Source organism: Rhinatrema bivittatum, chromosome 2 (assembly GCF_901001135.1).
Source record: "Rhinatrema bivittatum chromosome 2, aRhiBiv1.1, whole genome shotgun sequence".
NCBI lineage: Eukaryota > Metazoa > Chordata > Amphibia > Gymnophiona > Rhinatrematidae > Rhinatrema > Rhinatrema bivittatum.
Window position 1 is genome coordinate 370,396,561 of NC_042616.1, and position 19,307 is coordinate 370,415,867.

The 19,307-nt window shown below is 44.6% G+C and overlaps 1 protein-coding gene across 1 annotated transcript in view; it reads left to right on the plus strand.

Annotated features, from left to right (window-relative positions):
* The first annotated feature begins 11,739 nt into the window (after positions 1-11,739).
* The window catches only part of GALNT12 (polypeptide N-acetylgalactosaminyltransferase 12), a 396,917-nt gene continuing 389,349 nt past the window's right edge, over positions 11,740-19,307 (plus strand). Inside the window, 1 exon segment of the mRNA XM_029589963.1 lies at positions 11,740-12,596. Within this exon segment, the coding sequence (XP_029445823.1) occupies positions 12,196-12,596 (401 nt within the window). The 5' untranslated portion in view covers positions 11,740-12,195.

Below are 19,307 nucleotides of genomic sequence, written 5' to 3' on the forward strand. Positions count from 1 at the left end.
ACCATTGCTAATGGCAGAGGCTATTCTCTAAGTGAACCTAATAGCAGGTAATGGACTTCTCCTCCAAGAACTTATCCAATCCTTTTTTAAACACAGCTATACTAACTGCACGAACCACATTCTCTGGCAACAAATTCCAGAGTTTAATTGTGCATTGAGTAAAAAAGAACTTTCTCCGATTAGTTTTAAATGTGCCCCATGCTAACTTCATGGAGTGCCCCCTAGTCTTTCTACTATCCGAAAGAGTAAATATCCGATTCACATCTACCTGTTCTAGACCTCTCATGATTCTAAACACCTCTATCATATCCCCCCTCAGTCGTCTCTTCTCCAAGCTGAAAAGTCCTAACCTCTTTAGTCTTTCCTCATAGGGGAGTTGTTCCATTCCCCTTATCATTTTGGTAGCCCTTCTCTGTACCTTCTCCATCGCAATTATATCTTTTTTGAGATGCGGCGACCAGAATTGTACACAGTATTCAAGGTGCGGTCTCACCATGGAGCGATACAGAGGCATTATGACATTTTCCGTTTTATTCATCATTCCTTTTCTAATAATTCCCAACATTCTGTTTGCTTTTTTGACTGCCGCAGCACACTGCACCGACGATTTCAATGTGTTATCCACTATGACACCTAGATCTCTTTTTTGGGTTGTAGCACCTAATATGGAACCCAACGTTGTGTAATTATAGCATGGGTTATTTTTCCCTATATGCATCACCTTGCACTTATCCACATTAAATTTCATCTGCCATTTGGATGCCCAATTTTCCAGTCTCACAAGGTCTTCCTGCAATTTATCACAATCTGCTTGTGATTTAACTACTCTGAACAATTTTGTGTCATCTGCAAATTTGATTATCTCACTCGTATTTCTTTCCAGATCATTTATAAATATATTGAACAGTAAGGGTCCCAATACAGATCCCTGAGGCACTCCACTGTCCACTCCCTTCCACTGAGAAAATTGCCCATTTAATCCTACTCTCTGTTTCCTGTCTTTTAGCCTGTCTTTTAGCCAGTTTGCAATCCACGAAAGGACATCACCACCTATCCCATGACTTTTTACTTTTCCTAGAAGCCTCTCATGAGGAACTTTGTCAAACGCCTTCTGAAAATCCAAGTATACTATATCTACCGGTTCACCTTTATCCACATGTTTATTAACTCCTTCAAAACACTGAAGCAGATTTGTGAGGCAAGACTTGCCCTGGGTAAAGCCATGCTGACTTTGTTCCATTAAACCATGTCTTTCTATATGTTCTGTGATTTTGATGTTTAGAACACTTTCCACTATTTTTCCTGGCACTGAAGTCAGGCTAACCGGTCTGTAGTTTCCCGGATCGCCCCTGGAGCCCTTTTTAAATATTGGGGTTACATTTGCTATCCTCCAGTCTTCAGGTACAATGGATGATTTTAATGAGAAGTTACAAATTTTTACTAATAGGTCTGAAATTTCATTTTTTAGTTCCTTCAGAACTCTGGGGTGTATACCATCCGGTCCAGGTGATTTACTACTCTTCAGTTTGTCAATCAGGCCTACCACATCTTCTAGGTTCACCGTGATTTGATTCAGTCCATCTGAATCATTGCCCATCATTACCAGGCTAAGCAAAATCAGAGGAAGATAATTCTCCCTGAGCCTCTAAACAGGGCTGACACATGTTAGAGGGCACTCCAGGCTGAGAAGACCGAATATGACAGGCACCACAGAAAGGCACTTAGGATTCTTGCCATTAGTTCGTCAGTATGCTGAACAGATGAGTGAAGATGTGCCAATTCACACTGAAAAATGTTTATGTGCACAAAAGTTATGCGCACAAAAAATTAGGTGCCCCAAGTCCATTCCAGTGGGAGCACTGAGAGGAGAGGATTACCTTGCTGGTGGCTGAAAGGAATCAGTAAGTTTTTGCTTGGGACATTGTCTTTTTTAAAAGTACTGGGGCAAAGTTAACATTTGGGAATATTATTTAGTGTGTTTGTGCTTTAATAGTCAGTAAGGTAGCGAATAAACAAGTTAGACTGTATTTTTAAAAGTCAGTCAGTAGAGGTCGACGAGCCAAGCAAAGTAAAGGAGAGAAATATCCAGGGCCTACCGGGGGTGAGGACGCTATCCCGGCCCCGACGGCGCCCCTGACTCCTCCCTCTCTGACGTCATCGGACCAGCGGGGTTTTTAAACCGGGTCCTTTTCTTCTTCTAATTGAGGTCGACGAGCCAAGCAAAGTAAAGGAGAGAAATATCCAGGGCCTACCGGGGGTGAGGACGCTATCCCGGCCCCGACGGCGCCCCTGACTCCTCCCTCTCTGACGTCATCGGACCAGCGGGGTTTTTAAACCGGGTCCTTTTCTTCTTCTAATCGAGGTCGACGAGCCAAGCAAAGTAAAGGAGAGAAATATCCAGGGCCTACCGGGGGTGAGGACGCTATCCCGGCCCCGACGGCGCCCCTGACTCCTCCCTCTCTGACGTCATCGGACCAGCGGGGTTTTTAAACCGGGTCCTTTTCTTCTTCTAATTGAGGTCGACGAGCCAAGCAAAGTAAAGGAGAGAAATATCCAGGGCCTACCGGGGGTGAGGACGCTATCCCGGCCCCGACGGCGCCCCTGACTCCTCCCTCTCTGACGTCATCGGACCAGCGGGGTTTTTAAACCGGGTCCTTTTCTTCTTCTAATTGAGGTCGACGAGCCAAGCAAAGTAAAGGAGAGAAATATCCAGGGCCTACTGGGGTGAGGATGCTATCCCTGCCCCGACGGCGCCCCTGACTCCTCCCTCTCTGACGTCATCGGACCAGATAGACTCTTAAACCAGGTGATACTGCGGCGCGTGACTTTGCTCCGACTTCGAGTAAGACTTTGGTATTGGTTTTTACTTTGGTTTTGAACCTCCGTTTAAAGTGGTATTTATAATAGTACTTAGAAGAGGCCGGTTTAAATATCACCAATATTGTATATTTATTTATTTATTTATTTATTTATTGTTTTTGTTATACCGAGTTTCATGATAGGCATCACATCAACCCGGTTTACAAATAACAAGGAGTGTAAAGCATAACGTAACGTAAAAAACAATATTTTCAATAAGAACCTTGAACTTTAAATACAGTGAATCAGAAAAAGGGAGAGGGAAAGTTACAAAAAAACAAGGAAAATAAACTTGGGATGGAAGGGGAGAAATTGAACAGCACAATATTTACATTTCAGCCTATTGATACATTAGAATAGCAAGTGAAAAAATAAGACTATGAAACGGTACATAGGTAATCAAATGAATAAATATGACAGTTGTGAATGGTAATAGTATGATAAATATTCAGCAGGAATTAGTGAGAGAGGGTTTGAGGTTGGTTGATTCGTGTTTACATTCCATTATTGAATACGAGTTAGTGCTAGTGAGAGGAGAGTTAGTGCTAGTGAGAGGAGAGTTATGCCTCACACTAAGCATAAGGGGAGGCTCCGTCTGGAGTCCTCTGCTCCACCGGTGCCTGCCCCTGTACAGCCATTGATTGATGATTTTTTTGTGCCGGCTGCAGCTTCATCTCCGGGAGATTCCGCTGAGAGATTGGCTAAGGAGCAAAGCCTCCCTCTCTTGGAAGAACCATCTTTAAGCCCCGGAGCTCCTGAGACTCCTTCACCCCCATCCCATACCAATCCTCAAGAACTAGTTCGAGATTTTCCACCAAAGGTAGGAATAAGAACGGACTCAGAGGAGTTGCTTGGGGTAAAGGGGAAAGGGAATGAGATACCTAAGACACCTGAGGAGGGTCTTAGAGGGAAAGAACAAGAGGGTGAAGGAGCATCGGCATTAGAAATCAGTAAGATTTCTGAGATATGCCGAGAGGGAGGGATAAGTGGTAACCTCACATTACAAAAGTTGAAAAAACCAGACAGAATATCTTTAGATACTATCTGGAATGCAATAGTTATGTTGGAAGGTTCTATATCAATGCTAACAAATGTGGTAAATAACGTACAGAAAACAGTAATGGATTCGATAACTGGGGTAAATAACTGTGAGGGAAAGATAAATGAAGTTACAGAACAATTAAATGAGGTTCAACAGGTTCAAATTAATTTAATTCGTTCAGATAATATGTTGAGAAGGAAAGTAGAGAATATAGAAAACAAGATGAGATGTCTTAATTTACGGATATTAAATTTTCCTTCCTTAAAAATGATATCTCCAAAAGAACAACTTAGAAAATATTTAATGGAAATATTATTGATATCAGCAGAAAAAATACCTTTGACAACTAAAGTTTATTTTGTGGTAACATCAAAAACTACTTCTCAAATAGAAGAAAAAGATTCAAATTTGAATATAGAAGCTGATCTTACAGCTTTCTTGGAAACACCAAGTGAGGAGCAAATTGAGTACAGAGGAACCTTGTTAGTATCTTTTGTTAACCCTACAGATAGAGATCTTGTGTTAAGATTATTTTTGAGAAATCGAAACAAACTTTATTATGGGCAGAAGATATGGATCTACCCCGACATAATGAAAGAAACCCAAATTCGTAGAAAATTATTTGTTGGAATGATTCAAGAAGCAAGATCTTTTGGGATTAATATAAAAATAAGATATCCATGTAAATGTATTCTTCAATATGAAAAAAAACAATTATGTCTTTTATGAGCCATCAGAATTGAAGAATTTTTTGAATAATTGTAAAAGAGAGGTTAAGACTACCTGAATTCTGCAGGAGATAGACATAGAAGTAGATATGCTGTCCTTCTAAATTTGTTTTTGGGATATATATAAATGTTATTGCTCCATTTATAGAGATACCACTTTATCTTTCTTTATGATTTGTATTGTGAATTATATGCTTATTTTGAATAAGTGTATCTTGCAATTTTGTATTGTTAAAAACATTTCAATAAAAAAAAAAAAAGTCAGTCAGTAAGGCAGCTAGTAAGCAGAACTGAGTGTTTGTATTTAAAAAAAAAAAAAAAAAGTAGCCAGAAGCTAGAAATAAGCTAGGAGCAGTGTATACCTAAGTAAAAAGGTTGAAAAGTTCAGTTCAGTTCAGTTACTCACCTTGGAAAGGTGTTGAGGTAGTGTGATTTGGTTTGAATAGGTACCAACATTTGTTAAGCAAGAGAGCAGTGAGTCACTCTGGTTGACTAACTGCTGGTTGACTAACTGTATTTCCCAATGCTCCCACCCCTCGCCCATCCTTTAATTTATAGGTAGGTGCCACTTTCACAAAAAAACAAACAAACCCAACAACAAAAACTTTATTGAGAGCTTGATCAGTCCCTGTAGGCCACTACCAGACATACAGTGAATTCACTAATACATTTAAAGGACGTTAATTAGACACATTCCTACTCTCATAGCAACCTAAAACTTAACTAGGAACTGAACAAAATTGAGTGAAGGCAGCAGTCCAGCAGCAAGAGGGGGGCTTCCCAGTCTTTTGCATAGAGTGTCACATGTATGATTTTTTACCCGCCGGTGAGAAGTTGTACATGTGCATGCGATGCAAAGAGCTCCTGGCTTTCAGAGAACGAGTCCAATCTTTGGAGGCTAGTGTAGCAGACCTGGAGGAGCTGAGGCAAACAGAGATGAGACCTTCAGGGACATAGTAGCCAAGTAGCCAAGTCCCAACTTCAGACTGGCAGCCCTGGTGCTGACTTGGAGGAAGAAGGTCTCATGATTGGAGAGCATCAACCTGGTGCAGCAGGAAAGGATCCTGTAGCAAGGACCTGCTCTCCAGGTGATGGATTGTTCTTTCGCACCGAGGATATCTCCCCAAGGCCTGCAGCCCCGGAGGGCAGGGTTAGGTCGGCCGTCATAGTTGGTGATTCGATTATTAGGAATGTAGACAGTTGGATGGCTGGTGAGCATGAGGATCGCCTGGTAACATGCCTACCTGGTGCGAAGGTGGCGGACCTCACGCATCACCTAGATAGGATTTTAGGCAGTGCTGGGGAAGAGCCGGCTGTTGTGGTACATGTGGGCACCAACGACATAGGAAAATGTGGGAGGGAGGTTCTGGAAATCTAATTTAGGCTCTTAGGTAGAAAGCTTAAATACAGAACCTCCAGGGTAGCATTCTCTGAAATGCTCCCTATTCCCCGCGCAGGTCACCAGAGGCAGGCAGAGCTCCGGAGTCTCAATGCGTGGATGAGACGATGGTGCAAGGAAGAGGGATTCAGTTTTGTTAGAAACTGGGGAACCTTTTGGGGAAAGGGGAGTCTCTTCTGAAGGAATGGGCTCCACCTTAACCAGGGAGGAACCAGACTGCTGGCGCTAACCTTCAAAAAGGAGATAGAGCAGCTTTTAAACTAGAACAAAAGGGAAAGCCGACAGTCGCTCAGCAGTGCATGGTTCGGAGAGAGGTATCTTCAAAGGATACTAATGATGCATTAGAATTAGGGCATCCCGACAGTGAGGTTCCAATAATAAGAAAAGTAGTCCAAGTGCCTGTAACTAAAAACTCACCTGAGCTAAAAAATTCTAACTTATCCCTATCAATTAAAAAGCAGAATGAAAATACACGCAAAAAGCAAACTTTGAAATGTTTGTATGCTAATTTATTTATTTATTTATTTATTTATTTATTTAGCATTTTTCTATACCGACTTTCCAATAACAGAATTACTGATCAATTCGGTTTACATTCTAAACAATAACAATGACAAGTCAATGTCTTACAATGAACAATGCTAATGCCAGAAGTCTAAGAAGTAAGATGGGATAATTAGAATGTAAAGCAGTGAATGATGACAGACTTAATTGGCATCTCAGAGACATGGTGGAAGGAGGACAACCAATGCTATACTGGGGTACAAATTATATCACAATGACAGAAAGGAGCACTCGGGAGGCGGTGTGGCGCTTTATGTCCGGGATGGCATAGTGTCCAACTGGATAAACATCCTGCATGAAATTAAATGCACAATTGAATCTTTATGGGTAGAAATCCCTTGTGTGTTGGGGAAGACTATAGTGATAGGAGTATACTACCGTCAAGATGGTGAGACTGGCAGTGAAATGCTAAGAGAAATTAGGGAAGTTAACCAAATTGGTAGTGCGGTAATAATGGGAGACTTCAATTACCCAAATATTGACTGGGTAAATGTATCATCGGGATATGCTAGAGAGATATAACTCCTGGATAGAATAAATGATAGCTTTATGGAGCAACTGGTTCAGGAACCGACGAGAGAGGGAGCAATTTTCGATCTAATTCTCAGTGGAGCACAGGATTTGATGAGAGAGGTAACGGTGGTGGGGCCACTTGACAATAGTGATCATAATATCATCAAATTTGAATTAATGACTGGAAGGGGGACAGTAAGCAAATCCACGGCTCTCGTGCTAAACTTTCAAAAGGGAAACTTTGATAAAATGAGAAAAATAATTAGAAAAACACTGAAAGGAGCAGCTACAAAAGTAAAAAGTGTGCAAGAGGCGTGGTCATTGTTAAAAAATACCATCCTAGAAGCACAGTCCAGATGTATTCCACATATTAAGAAAGGTGGAAAGAAGGCAAAACGATTACCGGCATGGTTAAAAGGGGAGGTGAAAGAAGCTATTTTAGCCAAAAGATCTTCATTCAAAAATTGGAAGAAGGATCCAACAGAAGAAAATAGGATAATGCATAAACGTTGGCAAGTTAAATGTAAGACATTGATAAGACAGGCTAAGAGAGAATTTGAAAAGAAGTTGGCCGTAGAGGCAAAAATTCACAGTAAAAACCTTTTAAAATATATCCAAAGCAAAAAGCCTGTGAGGGAGTCAGTTGGACCGTTAGATGATCGGGGGGTTAAAGGGGCACTTAGAGAAGATAAGGCCATTGCGGAAAGATTAAATGATTTCTTTGCTTCGGTGTTTACTGAAGAGGATGTTGGGGAGGTACCCATACTGGAGAAGGTTTTCATGGGTAATGATTCAGATGAACTGAACCAAATCACGGTGAACCTAGAAGATGTGGTAGACCTGATTGACAAACTGAAGATTGGCAAATCACCTGGACCGGAAGGTATACACCCCAGAGTTCTGAAGGAACTAAAAAATGAAATTTCAGACCTATTAGTAAAAATTTGTAACCTATCATTAAAATCATCCATTGTACCTGAAGACTGGAGGATAGATAATGTAACCCCAATATTTAAAAAGGGCTCCAGGGGGGCGATCTGGGAAACTACAGACCGGTTAGCCTGACTTCAGTTCCAGGAAAAATAGTTGAAAGTGTCTTAAACATCAAAATTACAGAACATATAGAAAGACATGGTTTAATGGAACAAAGTCAACATGGCTTTACCGAAGGCAAGTCTTGCCTCACAAATCTGCTTCACTTTTTTGGAGGAGTTAATAAACATGTGGATAAAGGTGAACCGGTAGATGTAGTGTACTTGGATTTTCAGAAGGCGTTTGACAAAGTTCCTCATGAGAGGCTTCTAGGAAAAGTAAAAAGTCATGGGGTAGGTGGCGATGTCCTTTCGTGGATTACAAACTGGCTAAAAGACAGGAAACAGAGAGTAGGATTAAATGGACAATTTTCTCAGTGGAAGGGTGTGGGAAGTGGAGTGCCTCAGGGATCTGTATTGGGACCCTTACTTTTCAATATATTTATAAATGATCTGGAAAGAAATACGACGAGTGAGGTAATCAAATTTGCAGATGATACAAAATTGTTCAGAGTAGTTAAATCACAAGCAGATTGTGATAAATTGCAGGAAGACCTTGTGAGACTGGAAAATTGGGCATCCAAATGGCAGATGAAATTTAATGTGGATAAGTGCAAGGTGATGCATATAGGGAAAAATAACCCATGCCATAGTTACACAGTGTTAGGTTCCATAGTAGGTGCTACTACCCAAGAAAGAGATCTAGGCGTCATAGTGGAGTCATACATTGATATCGTCAGCTCAGTGTGCTGCGGCAGTCGAAAAAGCAAACAGAATGTTGGGAATTATTAGAAAGGGAATGGTGAATAAAACGGAAAATGTCATAATGCCTCTGTATTGCTCCATGGTGAGACCACACCTTGAATATTGTGTACAATTCTGGTCACCGCATCTCAAAAAAGATATAATTGTGATGGAGAAGGTACAGAGAAGGGCTACCAAAATGATAAGGGGAATTGAACAGCTCCCCTATGAGGACAAAAGAGGTTAGGACTTTTCAGCTTGGAGAAGAGACAGCTGAGGGCGGATATGATAGAGGTGTTTAAAATCATGAGAGGTCTAGAATGGGTAGATGTGAATCAGTTATTTACGCTTTCAGATAATAGAAAGACTAGGGGGCACTCTATGAAGTTAGCATGTGGCACATTTAAAACTAATCGGAGAAAGTTCTTTTTCACTCAATGCACAATTAAACTCTGGAATTTGTTGCCAGAGGATGTGGTTAGTGCAGTTAGTATAGCTGGGTTTAAAAAAAGGATTGGATAAGTTCTTGGAGAAGTCAATTACCTGCTATTAATTAAGTTGACTAAGAAAATACTGTTGCTTGTAATAGCAGTGGCTAACATGGAATAGACTTAGTTTTTGGGTACTTGCCAGGTTCTTATAGCCTGGATTGGCCACTCTTGGAAACAGGATGCTGGACTCTATGGACCCTTGGTCTGACCCAGTATGGCATGTTCTTATGTACTGCAAAACTAAGTGCACTGATGCTTAGAGACCCCCTAAACCTAGATCCACAGCCAATATGTTTTAGAATATGCACACAGGTAGCGCTGAGCGCATAATTTGGATGCACAGCCGAACGCACTGCGCACACTGACGGTCCTTTGGAGGACAGGTAGACATGCCGAAAAGCGCATGAAAACACTACTCCATCCTACCACACGGCGCACAGGATAAAGCCTAGGAGCGGGATCTAGCCCACCTGGGCTGCTCAACCTCCCAGGCTGCCCAGTTCCCTTAACCCCAACGAGAGTGGCGTGCCAAGCACAGAGCTTGGAGTAAGTCCTATATAACTCCTCTATTCTGTCTTCTTTTTTTTTTTTTTTTTAATAAAACTTAGCTAAGCTCAGCACTTCCCGCCTGAGTACAGAGATGGTCTCTGGCTGCAAGGGGAGAAGGCATCTGCCGTCATCACTGTGCTTGGCTTCCTGCACCTGCTGCCTTTAACTGTACAATCAGCTAAGTCCATGCTGGCTGAAAAATCAGTTTCCGAACCAAGGCATACATCTGAGGGACCATGGAAATAACTCACGAATTCTCAACTGGGAGAGGTACTATTTGGTATCACTGCAGGAGAGCAGGGCTTTTACTTTTCTTTATAAAATTCTGTTTCTAAAATCTGAAGCAATCCTCAGTAGGGAGATGCACATCCACCATCTCCTGGAGACGGAGAATACGGGCAGGTTGATGTTACTGCAGGAGTATACTTCAGTTTGCTCCATCTTCATCTGCTGACAGAGATGCATAACCCATTGGTCCTGAGTCCATCTGTCTACATGCTAGGAAAGTGTACGTTAGGCACATGGTCATTTTTTGCATCGGGGCGTAATAGCTAATAGCCTCATCTACATGGCATTTAACTGTGATGAGCGCTATTAACTACACGTTTGGGCATGCATTTTGGATGCGCGAATCCCCTATTGCATCAGGTGTTAGTCTAGCATGTCCAAAATGCACATCCAAATCACGGATAAACCTGTGCACTAGGCTGAGTACACTTTATTGCATCGGCTTGAAAGTGACTGCATTCAGTGCAATACTGGAAGTGCCAGCAGCAAATAAGAAAATATCTGGCTGTTGGCAGGGTCTTTACAGATTTGGTGTAGAGGAAGAGTGGAGGGTTGTCTAGCTTCAAAAAGATTGCAGGGCGAGTTGGGTTGGGACAGGAAAAATACATAATACCTTTGGTCCAGTAGATAGCTAAAGCACGAATGCACCATGAACAGCTGATGAGTTCAGCAGGGTTAACTATAATGAAATCTGCACAGCTTTTTTATGCAGTAAAAGTTAAGAGCAGAAAAAATAAAGCAATAAAAGAGAAGGCAAGGAAATATGATCAAAAGAAGGACTCAGAGAATAAATATTGAAGGAAATTGGTATTCATAGAGCCAGTTCTACTTTAAATTAAGGTCTACAGATATCTGAACCCAGGCATAACTCTTGCGTACTTACACTTACTGCAAAGCGTAGAGGGACTAACTCTTTAATCTTTTCAGACCATATTGCTACACATGCCGGTACATATAAATAGATCATTCTTATATAACACATTATCTGCTTCTTCCTCGGCATCCTCTGCTGTGGTTCAGCTCTGCGCCCTGAAAGAGCGGGCAATAAAAACTGTAGGATGTCGGTCTGTAAACTGTCGGCTTCTACCTTGCTGGTACTCACGGGCTCCACGCTAGTGATGCTGCTGCTATTTGCACCAGCCAACAGCTTCCTTAACCTGCCCAGCTCCAGCACTTCCTCCTTCAGTATAAGGGTGGAGCGGGAAGTAGAAAAGAAATCAATTTCTCCTTTGCCTTTCCGGCACTGGAGTGGTGTTGGGCTTGGGGTTTGATACTAGCTGGGCTCCTGGAATGGATCAGAGCTTCTCCAGGACCTAGGAAGCTGCCAACTTCATGAGCTCTACCATACAAGGCTCCCTTGGGAATAAAGTGTCTTTTCCCGGTTCCTGGCTCGGCTCACTTATTCGGTCCCTGAAATGAATTCTCCTCACCGCGCCCCCTTTCATGCCCCGCCCCCTGGTTATTCTCTGTTGTCCGATTGGACAATAGAGCTGCCATTACCCACTCCACGCAGAGGGTGCTTTTCAAGAAACTGTTGACCAGGCGACGGAACGCATCCACAGGGGTTAACCCCTGTGACGGAGTTGGGAGGGAGGTTTTATAAATACGATTTAAGTTGTTAGATTTGTTTTTTTTTATTTCAAACTTTTTAAATTGACTCTGTGTCACGTGTACAAAATCTTAGTCGTGGTCTAAACGTCATCAAACCTAGCTACAAATTCACTAAAGTAAGGGCAGCACTGCTGGGGTGTGAGGCGCAAGGAGGGCAAAACAGTCTGTAATTCGAACCTCAAAGTGTGAAACATTCTTTGGTGCAGCTGTTTTGTGCGCTCCACAGGGTTAGAGACGGTGGTGCAAGGGCCAGGTCACGAGTCGGGGAGTGACCACGCAGCGCTGGAACAGGAGCGGCTGTCGGTGTCTCTCGCCCGCCCCATAGCTATGCCCTTTTCCCTAGAGGACAGCCGCTGACACTTCGGGCGGCTGCAGGATGAGGTGGCGGCTGCGACGGCAGTGGGGCCAGAACGGGGCGCTGCTGCTGCTGATGGTGGTGGCGGCGGGGCTGTTGCTGGTGTTGCTATATTGGGCGACTCTGGAGCCCCAGCAGCGCTTTATCAGTGACCTGGAGGAGAGAGTGGCGCCGGTGCTGCAGCAGGGACAACCTGGGCCGGTGGCCTGGTGGGAGGCGGTGAACCAGCGGCGGCCCGTGTACGAGAGGCCGGCAGCGGAGCCTGGGATGCTGGGGGAGCTGGGGCAAGCCGTCCGGCTCCAGCTGCCCCCCGGGCCCGAGAAGGATCACGAGGAGCGAAGCGTGCAGGAGCACCAAATCAACACGTACGTGAGCGAGCGCATCTCGCTGCACCGCCGCCTGCCCGAGAGGTGGAACCGTTTGTGAGTATCAGCCACTGCTGTCGAGCTCTGCACGCACTCACCTCTTCACTTTAGGTCTTTTCTTTCTTGGTGGGTCGGGGGTAGGCAGGCGTTATTTAATTACTTTAACTTTCGGGCGGATTAATAGATGGGTATGGGTGGGTATTTCACTCACGGTTGGGTTTGTATATCTATCTGTAATTACAGTAGGTGTCTTTTTTTTTTTTAACTTATTTTTTTAAACTTATAACTAAGTTGGAGAGCCTGGCTTTTTTTTTTCCGTAATGATTGATAGTTGATCAAACGTGATATCTGTGCCATGAACACTCACATTGGCAGCAACATAAAATATATTTACTTACTAACAGGTCAATCCAATAAAGTGCGGCCGCGTTTACCCCGCTCCTAACCCGCTTTCTACTCACTTTCCGGCTGCGTTAGCCCTTCCTGCGATCCACAATCCCCTTTAACCTACTCTTACCACGTCCTTAAATCCCCGGGTAACCCCTTCCGCATGCGGCATGTATATTAAATGTAAATGATCGAATTAGCTATTCCTTACCATCCAGTAACGCGCGCGCCCCGACTATCGCTTTTTTACCCTGCTGTTTTGCTGCGCGTTTAACCTGCTAACTTACCGCCTACCCTTATCCCTGCGTTAGAGGTAGGGGTAAGGGTAGGCGGCAAACTTTCCCCCAGCCCCCGCTCACCTGCCCTGGCCGCGTCAATGGATGCTGGTCTCCGGGGCAGCCCCAGTCCTCTCTCCAGTGGCGTAGCCACGGGTGGGCCTGAGTGGGCAGCTGTCCACCCAATTTAGACCCAGGCCCACCCAACTGGCTCCCGGACTGCAAGGCTGTCGCGGGATCCCATCCCCGCGACAGCGAACAGGAGGACCCATGCCTGGTGCGCCATCACGGCACACATGGGGAAGCAGTGCTGCGGCTGTATGGCCGACCGATCTTCCTGTTTGGGGGGGGGGGAGCGGAAGCGCCGCGCACAGCTTCTGCTTCCTCCCCCAAAGCAGGAATATCAGCTGGCCTCTCCTGCTGCCACCGGCTTCCTGCTATCTTCGGGCCGTACGGCCCACCAATCCTCTTGTTTGGAGCAGGGGAAGCGGAAGCGCAGCGCACAATTTCCGCTTCCTCCCCCTCGCCCCCCCCCCCAAGCAAGAAGATCGGTGGGCCGAATGGCCAGAAGATAGCAGGAGGCCGGTGGCAGCAGGAGAGACCAGCTGATCTTTTTGCTTTGGGGCGAGGAAGCGGAATCTGTGCATGGCGCTTAAATGTGTATGTGTGGGTGAAAATTGGAGCCTAGGTGTGTGTGGGAGTGAGATTGGAATCTTGAATGTGTGTGTGGGTGAGAATGGGAGCCTGGGTTTGTGTGTGGGTGAGAATGGGAGCTTGAATGTGTGTATATATGGGTGAGAATGGGAGTCTGGGTTTGTGTGTGTGTGGGTGAGAATGGAAGCTTAAATATGTGGGTAAGGATGGGTGCTTGAATATGTGGGTAAGGATGGGTGCTTGAATATGTGTGGGTGAGAATGGGACCTTAAATGTGTGTATGTATAGGTGAGAATGGGAGCTTGAATATGTGTATGTGTGGGTGAGACTGGGAGCATGGGTTTGTGGGTGAGAATGAGAGTCTGGGTTTATGTGTGTGGGTGAGAATGGGTGCCTGGATGTGCATCTGTGTGTGCATAAGAATATAAGCCTGGGGAGGGGTGAGAAAGTGAGAGCTTGTATGTGTGTCTGCAGAGAATGTGAGCTTGTGTGTGTGTGTGTGGGGGGGGGAGAGCATATGAGAGTGAGAGCGTGAGTGTGCGAGGGGGAGTCTGTGAGAGAAAGCATGTGTGTGTGTGTGTGTGTGTGTGTGTGTGTGTAAGGGAAGAAGACAGTAATAGAAGAAAGACACTGAAAAGGAATTAGGAAATGAGCAACAAGGGAAAAAGAGACCAGGACCAACTGATTAGAAAAATACAAAGATCAGACAACAAAGGTAAAAAAAAAAATTATTTTGAGATGTTAGCAATTTAAATATAAGCAACACAACCGCTCTCTCAAAATTTATGGACAGGTAGTAGTGTATAAAATCGTAATAATAAGGCTAAAGTACCACAAATCACCGTGAATTACGTTTTTTTGTATCATTAAGTAGACCTCATACATAGGCGTAGATGTGAATGCTATTCAGCATAACGTTTTACACCAGTAGTATAATCATGGGTCAGAAATGAATTTTATATGCTTAATGAATCCAAAGTGAAAAGAATTCAAACTTGATGTAGCATGACATTTCCCATTGTATTAATTGTTGCAGAATTTAACGCATCATAGTATTGACAACATTCAATTTCTTAAGATAATGTAGCTACTTAGCTTTTTTTGCATGTGAAGAAATGCCTGAGAGTTAAAGATGTTACAAGGCTGAAGGTGTACTAGCCCGACACTGACCGTGTTTCGGCGTCTGCCTTCATCAAGGGGGCCGAATGTATGTGAGATGATTTTCACGGCATTTTCACCAACATGGAAGTAATGCATTTCCTCACATTCCTACATTATCTTAAGAAATTGAATGTTGTCAATCCTATGATGCATTAAGAAATTCTGCAACAATGAATACAATGAGAAATGTCATGCTACATCAACTTTGAATTCTTTTCACTTTGGATTCATTAAGCATATAAATTTCATTTCTGACCCATGATTATACTACTGGTATAAAAAGTTATGCTGAATAGCATTCATATCTACGCCTATGTATGAGGTCTACTTAATGTTACAAAAAACGTAATTCATGGTGATTTGTTTTGTTGATAATCTGTGGTACTTTAGCCTTATTATTACGATCAATTTAAATATGTCATCTTTGGGAATGTGCATTTCTTATATTTTTGTATTAAATATTCCACTGTTCAGAAATTTTAGTTTCTCAGGCTTTCTATTTTGGTTTTATATGCATGTTTCTGTTTCTAATTTATAGTCTCTTATTTCTATATTAGGTAAGGGTCGGTCTCAGTTTTGCCTGTTTGTGACAGAAATGCAGTATTTCTGGCATATAGTTTCTCTGTAGTAGTAGTCCACCTTGTTCTGTTATTCCAGTAGGTGATGTATTAATGTTCTAGGGCCTGGTGTAGTATTTGCATTGCTGCTTTTTCATAAGGTTGCTGTTATTTGAATCCTGAGAGTCAGTGCTGTGACTGTATGGCAAGGTTTTAGATGCCTCTTTCTTTGCAAGAGTTTGTGTTACTTCACAAAATAGCAGTGGAGGGTTATTTTTTGCTGAGGTGACACCAGAATTTGAAACTTTTTTTTCATATTAGTTGTAATGTGAATTGCCCTAGCTCTGTGCCGCACCTGTTCTGATGATGAATTATATTTTATTGTATTTATGAAGATTTCTGGTTTTCTGCAAAGATGGTTCATGAAAGAATACATTAATTTTTGTTTTATTATATGATTGGATCTGATTATTTTCTATACTTGTGCATTTATAATCTGCAATACATATAAAATTAAATTCTGATTAATAAGGAATTTTTAATGCTTGAAATAATTGAAGTAAATTATTTTAAAGTTTCATACATGATGCATAATGGCTGTTGCAAATTACTTAGAAAGCCATTCTAGGGTGCAGTATATGGCATTATTTATCAGTAAGAAAACAGCTAGTAGTCCTGCATGCCTATAGCCCACCCATGTTAACCTTGGGCCCACCCAAAAAATCAGTTCTGGCTACGCTACTGCCTCTCTCCCCCTCCTCCCGAAGCAACGAAAGCGGAAAAAATCTAAAAAGCGAAAAAAAATAAAAAAAGTAGCAACGAAGTAGACGGTCGGGATTGTCCGTCCTGTCTCCCCTCCTCCCGAAGCAAGGCTGCTTTACTTTAGTTTACTTTACTGGAGTGACCTGACACGCTTTGAAGCTTTCCCGTATTTTTTCTTCCCCTCCCTCCACTTTCTTCCAGCACTTTGCCTGTTTTCTTTTGGGGGACTCGTTTTCACCACATCAATTCCCTGCTCCCCCCAGCAGCTAAGGCCTCCTCCCTCCTCACAGTCCCATGTGTAAAGCAACAACTAACTTTTTTTTTTCGCATCCGCTCGAGATTGCCAGTCCTCTCTCCCCTCCTCCCAGAGCAAGGCGCGAAAAGCAGCCTTGCTTCAGGAGGAGGGGAGACAGGACTGGCAGTGTAAAGCAACGACGTACTTTTTCGCAGCCCTCCTCCGAAGATGGCAGAGATGGACATCGGCTCCCCTGCCTCCCGGAGGCGAAGATGGATGCCTGCACGGGCGAAAGCGGCCCCTGTGCGTGCAGTTGGGCCGCTCAAGACGTGACATCACATGCCGTGACGCCAAACATTGTGACGTCATGCCTTGAGCAGCCCAGTTGCACGCACAGGGGCCGCTTTCGCCCGTGCAGGCATCCATCTTCGCCTCCGGGAGGCAGGGGAGCCGATGTCCGTCTTTGGAGGAGGGCTGTGAAAAAGTAAGTCGTTGCTTTACACTGCCAGTCCTGTCTCCCCTCCTTCCGAAGCAAGGCTGCTTTTCGCGCCTTTCTCCGGGTGGAGGGGAGAGAGAGGACTGGCAATCTCGAGCGGCTGTGAAAAAAAAAGTTAGTCGTTGCTTTACACATGGGACTGTGAGGAGGGAGGAGGCCTTAGCTGCTGGGGGGAGCAGGAAATTGATGTGGTGAAAACGAGAGTCCCCCAAAAGAAAACAGGCAAAGTGCTGGAAGAAAGTGGAGGGAGGGGAAGAAAAAATACGGGAAAGCTTCAAAGCGTGTCAGGTCAATCCAGTAAAGTAAAGCAGCCTTGCTTTGGGAGGAGGGGAGAGAGGACTGGCAATCCCGACCGTCCACTTCGTTGCTACTTTTTTTTTTTTTTCGCTTTTTAGATTTTTTTCCGATTTCGTTGCTTCGGGAGGAGGGGGGAGAGGACTGGGGCTGCCCCGGAGACCAGCATCCATTGACGCGGCCAGGGCAGGTGAGCGTAGGAGAACTGTCCACTTCCTGGTACCTGTCATTTCAAATGTCATTTGAAATGACATTTGAAATGACAGATACCAGCGTGTCCGTGAAATGTTAGGCCCGCTGTATAGCGCTCTATACAGTAAAATGGGTTGCGCGGGCCTAACGCTTCACGGACGCTTCTTAGACGCAGCTTGCATTTGCAAGCTATTTACATATAGGATCGAGCGGTAGATGAGCTGGACTGTGCTTGCGGCAAACGTGGGTGCGCCGGGCACTAACGCAGCTCTTCCTACCACTCGTTACTGGATTGACCTGTAAGTCAAGGAGCTTAAAAGTCTGGGAGGAAATGGGTGGAGTGGAAAAACAGTGTGCCAAATTAAAAGGATCTATAATGAAGGTGCCAGACATTTTATACAAAAAGTAAATAAAGGTAAGATATAAAAAGGAAACCAATCTGGTTCTCCAGGATACTGACTGAGAAAATAAAAGCAAAAAGATTGACATTCAAAAAATAAGGGAACTCAAAAAGAGGAACACAAGCAAGAATATTGGGTAAAGCTGAAGGAAAAGAATGAAATCAGTTGCAACATTTTGAGTGGAAGAAAAGATCGCCAAAGAGGTAAAATGTGACAAAACACTTTTCAGATATATTACCCCTGGGGGAACTCTGTGCTACTGCGGAGCGCAGAATTTCCATTTGCTGCGCAGAATTTGGAACAGGCCCCCGTGTTCCATGAGCAGAGTCCATCCCGCTCACAGCAAAGATGGTGCAGGCCCTAGCGGCCACAAGTGGAGCCCATCTTGCTTGAGACTAAAATGGTGCAGGCCCCAGCAGCCATGAGGGGAGCCCAGCTTGCTACCGACGAAGATTGAGCAGGCCCTGATGAGAGTGAATCCGTATATAGAGGGGTGTATGTGTAAGAGACTGCGAGGCCTTGTGCGCATGCCAGAGAAAGTGAGCCTATGTGAGGAGATTTGTGTATATATGTGTAAGATTAGGCGCTGATGTGTGTGAAAAAGGGATTGTGTGTATGTGAGAGAGTGAGGGTGCTTGTTTGTGAGGGAGGGAGACCTGTATGAGGGGGCGTGTGTGTGTGCGCGAGAGAGGGGGACCTGTATGAGGGGGCTTGTGTGTGTGTGTGTGCGCGCGAGAGAGGGGGGCCTGTATGAGGGGGCTTGTGTGTGCGCGCGAGTGAGGGGGCTTGTGTGTGTGCGCGAGAGAGGGGGGGCCTGTATGAGGGGGCTTGTGTGTGCGCGCGAGTGAGGGGGCTTGTGTGTGTGCGCGAGAGAGGGGGGCCTGTATGAGGGGGCTTGTGTGTGTGCGCGAGAGAGAGGGGGGCCTGTATGAGGGGGCTTGTGTGTGTGCGCGAGAGGGGGCCTGTATGAGGGGGCTTGTGTGTGTGCGCGAGAGAGGGGGCCTGTATGAGGGGGCGTGTGTGTGCGCGAGAGAGAGGGGGCTTGTATGAGGGGGCGTGTGTGTGCGCGAGAGAGAGGGGGGCCTGTATGAGGGGGCGTGTGTGTGCGCGAGAGAGAGGGGGCCTGTATGAGGGGGCGTGTGTGTGCGCGAGAGAGAGGGGGCCTGTATGAGGGGGCGTGTGTGTGCGCGAGAGAGAGGGGGCCTGTATGAGGGTGTGGATGTGTACGTGAGAAAGAGGGACAAAAGGAGCCTGTATGAGCGCAGTATTGAGAGAAGAGTCAAATTCTAAACTCTGGGAGTGGAGTTATAATGGAAGGGGTTGAGCTTAGAGGGGGAGGGGAGAGATAGGGGAG